The sequence below is a fragment of the Grampus griseus genome (assembly GCF_964374135.1).
Source record: "Grampus griseus genome assembly, chromosome: 3".
Taxonomy (NCBI): Eukaryota; Metazoa; Chordata; class Mammalia; order Artiodactyla; family Delphinidae; genus Grampus; species Grampus griseus.
This window is the reverse complement of record NC_139019.1, coordinates 106,173,933-106,187,164: the sequence shown is the minus strand read 5'-3', so window position 1 is coordinate 106,187,164 and position 13,232 is coordinate 106,173,933. Positions and strand designations below refer to the sequence as shown.

The 13,232-nt window shown below is 38.5% G+C and overlaps 1 protein-coding gene across 1 annotated transcript in view; it reads right to left on the bottom strand.

Annotated features, from left to right (window-relative positions):
- Positions 1 to 13,232, bottom strand: part of SLC27A6 (solute carrier family 27 member 6) — a gene marked incomplete at its 5' end in the record, with an annotated part of 63,447 nt that overhangs the window by 34,633 nt on the left and 15,582 nt on the right. The window contains 2 exons of the mRNA XM_082651377.1: positions 8,540 to 8,664; positions 9,963 to 10,121. Coding sequence (XP_082507503.1) covers positions 8,540 to 8,664; positions 9,963 to 10,121 — 284 coding nt within the window. The remainder of the gene's footprint in view (positions 1 to 8,539; positions 8,665 to 9,962; positions 10,122 to 13,232) is intronic.

Genomic DNA, 13,232 nt, shown 5'->3' with positions numbered 1-13,232 from the left:
GAGCCCCCAGCATTACGGTCAATCTGTTTTCATTTGTACTTCAGTACTTAACTCATTCATCCTTATGTCAGCTCTGGATGTAATTGTTATTACACTCATTTTATAGATGAGAAAACTGGGGTGGAGGCTGCTCAGAAAAGCAAAAATTTGTCCAAGATCAGAGAGCTTGTAAGACAGGAAAGACAGGCTTGAACTTCAAGCTCCCCAACTCTAGGGGGCAAAGAAATTAAATGCTTTGCCTGATGTCACATGATGAATTAATGGAAAAGATGGAATTAAAACCCTCATCTTGGGCTTCCCTGGTGGCGCAGTGGTTGAGAGTCCGCCTGCCGATGCAGGGGACACTGGTTCGTGCCCCAGTCCAGGAAGATCCCACATGCTGCGGAGTGGCTGGGCCCGTGAGCCATGGCCACTGGGCCTGCACATCCGGAGCCTGTGCTCCGCAACAGGAGAGGCTGCAACAGTGAGAGGCCCGGGTACTGGAAAAAAAAACCCTCATCTTTAAATTCATTGTTACTTTTTTTTCATTGGGAATAAAATCATCTTTTGGAAAATTCTAGTTGGTAATAATTTGCTAAAGATTCTTGTATTTGCTGGTAAGCCTTACTGGAAGGGCAAAGATCAACCATTTCTGACCTATGTCCGTAGCATGAGTATCAGGAACACACAATTAAAGGAATAGGCAATGTGAAAAACAGCAAATAAACAGTAAAATAAATAATCTTGAAGGTATATTTTAAAATGTTAAATCAGTCTGCAATGTAGGAAAACCTTACTAACATACCACATTTACAGTAACAGCAGGATATACCCCAAGGGGAAACAGGTATAATGTTTTCAGGGTTTCTTATTTTATTCTTATTTCTAATGTTTTTGTGTGACAAGTATAATATAAAATTGTTAATATTTTAACATTATTAAAAAGTTTTATTTTAAAATAATCATGATCTAAATTGACTTTTACAATCAACGTTGTATGATTTTTGTTAGTCAAAGGCCAATTATTTTTTAACGCCACAAAAATTACTCTAATTTTATAATGACATTCATGGAAAACATTACCATGTTCTGCATAAAAAGAAAATCCTTCCATTTGTATTGGCTTACCAGTTTACATTTTTTCACATATATCTCATAACCAGATGGTGAGAATCAAAGGCCGAATTAGGAGAGGTAGGTATTTATATAAAGACAGGAACTATGGCTCAAAGAGAAAAGATCAGCAGAGTCATACAACAAGAGCTTGAAACTGAGCCTGTCTTTTGATTCCACAGCCAACACACTATCTGATGGCTTTCCACATAAAGCTAAATTTGTAGGGAAATTTAATAAATAAAGGATATATGTATTCTTAATGGAAATGACAGCAGGAAAGGTATAAGCAGATAGACAGAAAAAGATATGTATACTTTATATGTACCACTACCCACGAACTATGAATCATTAAGTATTAAAATTGGCACTTATAAAAAGTCTTTAATATATACGCAGTTCTAAAACTTTCCAAAACATTAATTCCCTCCTAATTCTACTGACATTTAGGTTGCTAATAGCTTTTTTTTTTTATCTTACTCCCTCATATTTCTTTTTGTTTTTTCCTTCTGTCTTTATTTATTTATTTGGCTGCGTTGGGTCTTTGTTGCTGCGCTCAGGCTTTCTCTAGCTGCAGCGAGTGGGTGCAGTGCGTGGGCTTCTCGTTGCAGTGGATTCTCTTGTGGTGGAGGAAGACGGGCTGTAGGCACACAGGCTTCAGTAGTTGCAGCACGCAGGCTCAGTAGTTGTGGCACACCGGCCCTAGAGCGCACAGGTTTCAGGAGTTGTGGTGAGGAGGCTCAGTAGTTGTGGCTCACGGGCTCTAGAGCACAGGCTCACTAGTTGTGGTACACAGGCTTAGCTGTTCCATGGCATGTGGGATCTTACTGGACCAGGGAATGAACCTGTGTCCCCTGCATTGGCAGGCTGATCCTTAACCACTGCACCACCAGGGAAGTCCCCTTCATCATTTATTAGTTGGAATTCTTCTGGTTCCTGTCCCAGTCATTTGTGTACCTGATATTCTGAATGAAGTAGAATATAAGCCATGCTGAAGAAATAATCATCAAAATAATGAAGGATATTGACATGAAGACTAGAGAGCCACAGCTGAAGTTCTTTGGCAGCGTTCGAGTTCCAACCGCTATTGTCATTTGTAGAGATGTTTTTCTCCAGGTAACTCAAAATATCCTTACCCCTCAATTCTGTAATCATGACAGCAATAATATGTCAAGTGCCTGGATGAGTCATGGTGACTGGCTCCTCTTTGGATTTATTATTGTAGATAACCACAGCAACTGCATTGTGGAAAGCAGCCTGTGATATTTTCTCTTTAAAGGTGCAATTTCCCCTCTGCAGCAAGGAAATTCACTGTTTGATGTTAGGAGGGACAAAGAACCATGTTTGAGGATCACAGCTCAGATGATCAGCAAAGTTCTGAAGGCCAGAATCTTAAGTCAAGGTTGTTGGCAGGGCCATCTTCCCTCTGAAGGTCCTAGTGGAGAATCCTTGCTTGCCTCTTCCAGCTTCTGGTAGCTCCAGGCGACCTTGGCTTGTGGCTGCATCACTCCAACCTCTGCCTCTGTCTTCACATGGCCTTCTCCTCTGTCATCCCTCATATTTCTATATTTGTAGTTTCTAAGCAGAAAAGAAAGTTCTGGTGCCTTGCTGACTTTTCTAAATGCTTTCATATTTAGTGTGAGAATAGTAAACACATCTTTGATTTATTTAAGAAAAACTGGGTTTTAAAAGAGAGTTGATTTTCTCAACCATGTAATAATATGCTTCAAATATTTGGGGAAAAGAAAAAATTTTAAAATATCTTTAAACGACTAGGTCTTGGAGGTAAAATCAATTGTTTTGAGTGTTGTCGAGAAAACAATGGTAATGAAACTAAATCAGAACATCTTAATAACAACTAAAATTCACAATAGTTTTAAAACGGCATTCCTTAGAGGTTACTATGTGTGATGAAAAAGTTTCCACAGCTTAATGCTTTGAGAAACTACATCTTTCGCAAGATGTGAAATAGGGAAAACATAATGGTAAAACACTTGAAGTTATATAGAAACTAAGCAAATGAAAACACAATAAAAAGAACAAATGCTTTAAAAATATCCATTTTCAATTAGAAAAGAAAAGAATAAATGGTAATGCCCTGAATCAGGGACAAGGTAATGCCAATGCACTTAGCCTTTACCTGTCTTCAGACCCATTCAAAATATAACTGGTAAAACAAATAAACAACAAATTCAAGAGATTTAGGTTAAGTCAGCATCATTTAGTCTCCCCTACTGGAATTTTATTCTCTGGTACTGTTGCATTGTCTTTATCCTTACATCTTATCTAAATATAACAAGGAAACCTCTTAAAGCTTGAAAGAAATGATAGACTTTCTTTGGAGAAAATAAAGTAGGTGTCCTTTCATGTTGAAGTCTGAAAAAAATCTCACGTCACCAATTTCAACATTTTCATTTTTTTACCCTCAAAAAACACTTAGGGGTTCACTGCAGGACTGTCTAAACATTACTAGTGACAAATTTAGTACAATCCATATGGAATTTAATGAATAATATTTAATGAAAAATATTTAATAAATATTCATCAAACATTCAGGTGTTTAAAAATGTCTCTTTTCATGATGGGAGTTGAGCATAATCCGTTTTGTCGAAGTTTTAATATATTTTCACTACAGTATACAGAATCATAAGTATACTTTCTGGCTCCCAATAAATATCTTAGATTTTAAGAAAATAGAATAAAGAAACAGGATATAATTAATAGAAAACATATATACAAATATATACTAAAGAATATAAGCTATGCCTTGAGTGTCAAAACGTGGGTGTTCCACACTGAGAGCTATAGACAAACTATATAGTGTAAATGATAAACTATAATGTTAACTTGAAAAACAGGCATCATACTTATGCATTATAACATAGGTCTTTGCTAATTAGGTCCCATCCCTTGCACTCTTTGGGCTCCAGATTCTTGCATCCAACTGCCTATTTTACTTCTTACCCTGGATGTCTAATTAACACACCAAACTTAACAGGTCCAAAAGAAATTTAATTTTCATTCCCCAAATCTCAGTTTTCCTTATCTCAGCAAATGGTTTGCAATTTGCCTAGACATTTGAACCAGAAACCTGGGACGCATCCTTGATTCTATCCATTTCTTCACTCTTCACTCCCTATTCTTGAACTAACAAGTCTTGTTATCTTTCCTTCAAAATAGATCCCAAATTGGTATAGTATTTTCCAGTTTGCCTTCATCTTTTTCCAAATACTCTGATGGGAACAAAATCAAATTTCTCCTCCAGGGTCTACTGAGCCCCATAAGATCTGGTCTATGGATGACCCAGCTCCTTCTCTTTAAACACTCAGGCTATGTCCTCTGTGGGCTGCTCCGTTTTCAGTTTATTCCATCCAGACTGCAGTCCCCCAGCTTTTCCACGGCTGGATCCCACCTGTCATAACGATTCCTCAGCTCACAGGTCACCATGTCAATGAAGTCTTCCCTGACCATTCAATCTATTATAATTAGCAATGCCCCACTCTCGCCACTCATTGGTCTCCATCACCTCAGCTGGTTTTGTTTCTTCATAATATTTATCATTATCTGTAATCACTTTTCTTCATGTGTTTGCTGGCTTATTTTCTCTCTCCTCAAACCAGAGTGTAAGTTACATGAGAAAAGCGGTCTTGATTGTCTTCTGTGCCCCTTTCAACTCAAACCTACATTACTTGCATGAATGAATGAGTGACATGATCCTATTCCTAGGTAAATCCCTAGGTACGGCAGAGCTATTTAAATAAGATAAACTGTGCAGCAAGAGTCCCCCAGAGGATCACTGATGTCTAGAGTTCCACCACATTCCTCACCTATTGATATTAAATGCAGCATTAATATTAAGAAAATATAGAGCTAGACCCAATCATAAAATGTAGGATGGTCTTCAGTAATGTAGAAAATATAGAAGATTGGAAAGTGGGGAAAGAGCTGCCTTCCTAGTCTCAGGGGAAGAGGATAATTACCCCAACACTCCATGACTAAGAGAAGCCAGTACCTCAGCTTTTTTTTTTTTAAGGACAGTGTGGCTGCCAGCAGTTTGAGGCACATCCAGTGTTTATGTGAAAGGAAATTTTGTAACTGGAGTTTTTAAAAAGAGAAAAAAGATGGGGTTGGGTGGGGGTGCTAAGTGCTTCCAGCCAGGGAAAACCAACCCTAGGATGTTTTTATACAGCTATATACAAACACTCAACTCAGACTGTGGCTTCTTCCTGCAGGTAAATGTCCTTTGGAATATATTACTTACCTGAGATTGACAACAACTCTGGATATACTTAGGGAATATGTGGTTTCGCTTTCTTTTAAAGATTTATATTAAATATCTATGGGGCTTCAAACCACGACTCATGAGACACGCAATTTAATTTCTCTGAGGATGTGGACCATGTCACTTGTTCACTCTGTGGCCCTACTTGAACCCCCTGCTATGTTGGCTGCACAGCAGACACTGACACTTCCTTTCAGGGGAAGTTCACTGAAAGGAATGAACACTGGACAGCAAGAAAGCAAGATCTCCTTGAAGGGATAAGATGTCATAACAAAATGACTTTCTCCCTTTCCCAATCTTTAATGCCAAGAACTGTTTGTACTCTTTCTGTGAGAAATCAACAAGGAGGATTAGGTAATACAACGCATCTCTGCTAAAAAAAATCATTCAGTTTTCCTTTGGCAAATCTATATTTATTTCTCTCTCTCCTCCTCAACTTGTCTTCAGGTAAGTGGTTAGAGATTATTACACAAACACTAGTCTTTCCTCAAAGAACTTTAATTAAGGGTTAGAATACTTAATAACTAAAAGCAACCAGGAGTTCTGCTTTCAATTCTCAGTTCTCTCAAATTCTCTGCAGCTATAGTATTTCCCCCAAATCAGTGCATTACAAATTCAGAGAGGTGAAAAGACTATTTCATTTCATTTAAAAATGTCAAAGGAAAACACCTTGAAAAAAGACTTGTAGCAAATATGACAAACTGTTAATTCCTTTATTATATGAAATGAGAGCTCAAATGAATAAGATAAAACATTATGTGCCAAAGAGATAAATGAGTAAAAGACTCAGAAGAGGTATTTTAAAAGGGAAATACAGCTAGAAAACTATCCCACCTTGCCAGTAATCTTAACAAAGAAATTAAAAATGTTTGTTTCTAGTCTATAAAATTATAAATAACAAAGAAATTAAAAATGTTTGTTTCTAGTCTATAAAATTATAAATAAAATTAGAACTCTTTTCCTCGTTTTTTTTTTTTTTTAAATAGGACATTCTTTGTTCAAACAGAATATCACTACGAAGCCCAAGCAAGTTGGGTTTCATCAACCGTATTTGACAGGGTGGGCCATGGAAACTGGCCTATTCTCCCTGTTCTCCATCCTACAGGGACTTTTGAGGAAGCTTAAAAAGCATAACGTGTTTTAGGTGTTACCCACGTAAGTAAAATGTAAGCGTTATTGACTGACAACAACAACAACAAAAACAACTAGTGTCGGGCTTCCCTGGTGGCACAGTGGTTGAGAGTCCGCCTGCCGATGCAGGGGACACGGGTTCGTGCCCTGGTCCGGGAAGATCCCACATGCCGCGGAGCGTCTGGGCCCGTGAGCCATGGCCGCTGAGCCTGCGCGTCCGGAGCCTGTGCTCCGCAACGGGAGATGCCACAACAGTGAAAGGCCCGCGTACGGCAAAACAAACAAACAAACAAACAAAAACAACTAGTGTCTAGTTTTCCATGAAGGACACTGGAAGACCACTATTTTTAATACCACTCAGTATCGATAAGAGACTGTGCAGTGGGCATACTCCCACATTGTTGATGAGATTCTAAATCACATCCACCACTCTGAACAGCAGTCTGGAAATATGCCATAAAAAAATCACCAAAATACCCATGCCCTTTGACTACCTTCACTTCTGAGGCCCTACATGAAGCTACTAAGTACAGCATCGTTTAAGGTGGTAAAACTTCAGAAAAAAATTAATGCATGAATCCAACCATTCAATAGATACTTACAGAGCAAATGATCTTGCAAAAGTTAATGTTGCTAATAAAGGATGAGAGGAAATAAGAATGGCTGGGGGCATGGTCTAGAAAAGCCATGAAGAAGTTCATTAGGTAGTGCTTACTATGTCCTATACTGAAGGAGGCTTTCATTTTACTGGAGGGCATTAATTCCTTAAATTACATAGTCCAGATATCACATCATCAAAGAATACAATGAAAACTATAAGAGAAAATATGTAGCTTGTGGTATTATAATTATTCTACTGGGAATCCTCAGGTAAGACCACAACTCTGATATTGGCAAAATCTCCTGGAGGAAAATAAAGGTCAAAAAGCTAAAACACTTTTCTGGGACTCCTTGTCTTAGCTAAGGATGTGGGGAATCTTTAGCTATTTGAAGTACTCCTGACCAAAGAAAGAGGAAGGATGGCTTCTCCCACAAGGAGGCAGGTCAGGAGTTAGATGGAAGGTCTCTCCATGGCAAACTCCAAGCTTAAATTTACAGGCATTTTGTAAATAAGATTATCCAGTTTCAGATTCTTCTCTGTGTTATCTCTCCTGTGTAATTCCATATCTTTAATAAAGTCTTATTTAAATGCCTCCAGCCTTGTCTCAGTTGTGCTGTGGGTAAAGAAAGGCAACCTCTGTCACCATCCTTCAAGGGCGGCTGGTTTTGATTTGATTACAGGCTGAGAAACTTCCTTGTAGCCTCAAGAATGCTTAGACAATCAGACAGTGAAAAAATAAGCATCTCAAAATACAAATGAGACCAGGAAAAGGACAACAACTTCTGAGGGCAAAAAAGCAAACGAACTAATAAAGACAAGCTTTAGGCTAATGCAACTGTCTCTGCGGGTCTATTTTCAGAAGGGGGCAATTTATCAAAAGTTCATGGAAATGATTGCTTGAGGTGGCGGGGAGACAAGTGCAAATCAAAGCAAAGTTTCTTTTTAAGTTTACAGCAAAACCAAACAAAAAGATATTCTGATGTAATCACTTATTCAAAAGAAAACAAATAGAAAAACAAGTATAATCATTGTTATTAGTTTTTGTGTGTTATTTAAAGACCAACATTTTAAAAGATGATCTAATTCAACCCTTGGAATAACTGCTTTCTGTAAACACAAAAAAATTTCATAATCAGATGCATGCTATGTTTACAGAAATTTTAATCTGTCTAAACATGAAGTGGACTGGATTGTGAGTCTGTCTTCTCCTGCCTCAATATAAAACACATTAGTACATTCCTGATATCCTCCTTTTATTTTCTCTGACTTGTTTTATACTCATTTTATCTTGGGGTTTTGCATACATCTTTGTAAGTCACTTAAACTATGTTCTGGAACAAAATGGAGTACAAGTAAACAAAAACTATTTTCTCTCAATTATTTTCTTTTTCTTTCTGAAGTTACATTTTCTCTCTGACAACGATTACTCTTACCTTAGGTTGTTTGCAAAGGTAGCGACAAAGTTCTCCAATGTACTGAAACACAGTCACATTATACTTTTTGCAGTCGTTCCAAAATTGGCTTGCTGAAAATTTCTTCTTTAACACACAAGTAGCACCTACAAGAAAAGGTATAAAAAGGCAAAAGGGAAAAAAATTCAAGGGCAGAATTAACGTAAAACACAAATGATGTTGCTCTGTCTAGAACACTTTTGCTCACTTTCAAGGCTTTTATAATCCATCAGTGGCCATTTATATCAAGCTCATTTGAAAACATTAATCTTACAGTCCAATAAGTCTTTAAAAAATATTCATCTTGTAATTTTATATTCTGACTGTAGATACACTTTTTGCAATATATGGGATGAAAGAAGCAGTCAAAATATGTAGGAGAATTACAAGTATTAGAGCATGAATATAGATAAGGTCATCCTTCTTCACAGAAACCAAGAATATTCACTTGCTTTCAACGTTGAATATATACATAGTATTCATTTTTAAAAACTTTTAAGCAGTCTCAATATAGTTTGAGATTGAGAGCTGGTAAGGCAGAGTTAGTATGAAAGCACCAACAAAAAAGGTTCATTGATGACTGCTAATTGTAACATCCTAATTTTAATAACAATGTAAGTCATATGAATATGTTCCAAGGAAAATACTAATGTCTTGACCCTCATCTTTATTTATTGTGGACATTGATCATATTTGAAATATACTATTCTATAAGATTACTTTATAGTATTTTAGACAAACATAAATAATGGTGAATTATCTCTGTATATTATTTCTGGGCTAACTAGTAACAGACACATAATCTCAGCATGGTTATGAATGGAATCTACTGAGTCACCAGCTCTACCAACTGACTTCTTGGGTATCTGGGGTACACTGTTTGCAAAGATAGCCTCAACAATTTCTCCTACGCCCTTACCTTTGCAGTGTGAATTTGCCACCCTTCCCTTCAAGAAGTGGGGTCTCTTTCCCAATTCTTCAAATCTTGAATTTAAACTGGCTTTTGACTTGCTTTGATCAACAAAGTGCAGGTGAAATGATCCTTGTTACTTCCGAGGAGGCCAAGACTTAAGAGCTACACAGCTTCTGAGTTCACCCTCTGGGAAGGCTCCTACCACCATTTAAGGGCAGGGGCGGCAACCACTCAAGGGTGAGCAACCACATGGAGAGGGAAGCCCTGTCTACAGCCAGATCCAACCACAAGGCCAAATTACTGCTCTTGCCACTTCAGGCATATGCTGAAGTATGTGATGAAATTGTGTCCTTTTAATAAATATTTTTTTATAATTGTATAACATGCACACGATCACTCTGAATTCTACTGATAGAGTTTTGCACTTTAATGAAGGCAAGTTCCAATCATTAGGCATTTTGAGAACTTATGAAACAGAAAATAAAAGCTTACCTAACTCAATACATCCACCAATTCCCAGGAGAGATCCTGCGCTATGATACAGAGGAAGGGATATATAAATGATGTCATTGGAAGTACAACCAAAAGCCCATAATCCAGCAGAACTCTTCATAGCCTGCAGCTGACAAATCACAGCTGCTTTTGGGAGACCTAGAAGAAAAGAAAGAAAGAAAGAAAGAATAGGATAGATACTATGCTGGTATCAACTACAACAGCAGTTGAGACAAAAATACATCAAAATGGTCTATATCCTTGGTAAAAGGGGCCATACAAATGTCAGCTACAACTGTAATTAATCTCTAGAATCTTAGATCTACCCAGAAGGATTAAAACTATAAAATTACATAGAGTCTGAGATCCTGTAAGGTTCAAAGAGCCATATCTGCTATAAAGATGCCAAAAATATATCATTCTTTCTCTGGTTCAACATATTTACCGAATAAAGCCCAAGTTGTCATGGGTTTTTGGTGACAGCACATGTAGCTATGAACCCCAGTCTACGGTGACTTCCAGACACTCACCAGGGTGAGCCTCAAGTCCGCCTTGCTGCTGCACCTGCTTTGATATTTTCTGACAGGCTTTGTGCTCCATTTCCATTAACTGGAAGATCTCATACACAAAATTGGCATGATCTTGCCTACCATCCTAACCAAAATTCATTTATTACATTTTTTCAAAAGAAGTTTCTGTGGCTTTTCCTGATAGGTTGGCATCTCATACCCTAAAAGAGTTTATTGTCATCCACATGTACTGGGAATCCCTCCAAAATTTCTTCTCAAAGCCATGTATAAAGATTTTGAGTGAGACTAGCATCCTTGATTCTTGATAATGCAATGCCTTTCTCTTCTTCATTGAGAGAATCAAATATTTATGCATTTTCTGCTTCCGAGAAGTTCCCACCTACTGTTCTTCAGTCACCATATTCCCTACTTTCCATATTGTTCCTGACCTCATGGCAACCCAGCCTTAAAAATAACTTTTCAGTTGGAGGTATGTCGAAAAAAGAAGGATGCTTTATCTAGTTATTTTCCACCTGTGTGCTTATGTCACTCCTGTAAAGCACTTTAGTGAGCGAATTAGTCATGTTTTCGTTCCTAATTTGGTTAGCTTTAAGTGAATAATGATCTCATTAATTTATTATTAAACCATTCAAGGTACTCAGACTTTTTGATAAATGAGACAACAGATAGGAGCTTATCCAACAAATGAAAGTGATCAAAGGTTCATGGAGTTTAAAGTTTTAAAGACGGAAAGAAGAACCAACAGAATAAATGAAGTGTGTTAAAACTGCAAGTTAGAGTCCCTTCTTGGAAGAGTTAGAAAGCATATTAACATATTAAAGCTTTCGACAAGGCCAACAGTACAGAAATGTTACTATTTTTTCAATGATGTTTCTCAAGCTCATGTGGTCATAAAGCCCCTTTACAACTTTTATTTCCCTTCTTTGTAGACATGAAGGGACATGCTGTGCCACATGCTTGGAGAAATGCTACCTTAGATGGTCTCTGAAGTCCTTTGTTCTTCTAACCTTCTAAGAATCCCTAGCATTGAAACTCCCCACATGTCCGCAGATGTGAGGAGACCACTGGGATAAGGTCCAGGCATAAAGGTGGGAGTGAGGCTGTGTCCAGTGAATTGGGGATTAGCAGGAAGAAGGAGGAACAGATGATATCGAGAAAACCAATTTAGGGGCAGGGATGAAAAAATCTGGGGAATTCGGGGATAATTTTGGAAAAAGGAAAGAGTCCATAGGATTAAGGAGAAGGAGGGACAAAAGTAAATAGAGACATAGATGGTGATAGCAACTGGCCCCAGGCGCAGCGTGGAAGGCAGTTCTGTCTTTTTCCCCCTCCCACTACTTACCGGAGTGGCTGAAGGCAAGGCTGCTCTGACCAGGCTTAAATAGCCTTTCCTAGAGATCTTCAGGCACCTAACCAATTTCAGTGAGCAACAACAGAACCAGAAGCTGGCAGACTGAACACATACATAGGCCAAAAGAATGGAATTGGAGATGACAGCAACACAATTTTAGAAAGGTAGATGGGGACTTCCCTGGTGGTCCCGTGGGTAAGACTCTGCACTCCCAATGCAGGGGGTCCAGGTTCGTCGGGGAACTAGATCCCACATGCATACCACAACTAAGAATTCACATGCCACAACGAAGACCCGGCGCAGGGAGGGAGGGAGGGAGGGAAGGAAGAAAGGAAGGAAGGAAGGAAGGAAGGAAGGAAGGAAGGAAGGAAGGAAGGAAAAAAAGAAAGGCAGATGGACAACTGGTGACTGACACAGCAGACCCAAGAAGATGAAACCGAAGCTGAAGCCTTGAAGAAAGTTGGTTTGCTCCCACAGAACCCCAGCGAGGCTCAGAAACTTGATGACCAGGTACCCCCCCAGGTGGAATATCAATATGGAACTATAAAGAGGGAGCTAAGTGGGAGTTATGTTTAAGAAGCAATTCCATCAGAGTCATAGATAAGGGAATCACCCCTTGTTCATCAAGATCTCACAGAATCTCCCAGGTCAAAGACATGTGAATGGTATAAAAACTGACCTCAATCCTTTCCTTACTCAGAGACATTCTAAGTCTGTTCCTGGGTCCATGGATATAATATTTTGGTGAGCTTGGGCAAACAGAACTTCATAGTAGTAAAATGATTAGGAAAGATTCAATATAATCCAAAATGCTCCCTTATAACCTGCCTGAAAGGGCCTATGAGCAAACTCTACTGCCGTCATCTAACTTTTCCAAGTCTCATTTCTTTACATCACTTCGTAACTTGCACCAACACCTTCATCGTTATCAACATTATAAGATTTTTATGTGAGAATCAAGTGATTTTTATGATAATAGGTGACATACTAATATTAATTCTCATGTTCATTACAATTATCATCACTTAATTCAGCTCTGGGTTTTGAGTTGCAAAACATCAGCTTATATTAGAGAGAGAGAACAAGAGAGATGCTTTTAATAAAAAATGTCAATGAAGCCTCTAACAAGGCTCAACGTGAGACAGGCTGGGAGCTGGCGCCTGGGATCCTTTATTGGAGTTGCTTCACCTTGAGCAACAGAATACAAAGAAACTATAAGGGACTAAAAATAACTGCACGCATGCACAGTTGAGGCAATTATGAACAATAAAATACAAAAAGGCCACAGCTCAACTGCTATTTCCGAGGTGCCCAGAGCAAAAGCAGGGCTCTGCACGTTATCCCTGCACAAAGTACCACCCAGGGGGTGGGCAGAACACCTAAGCCACC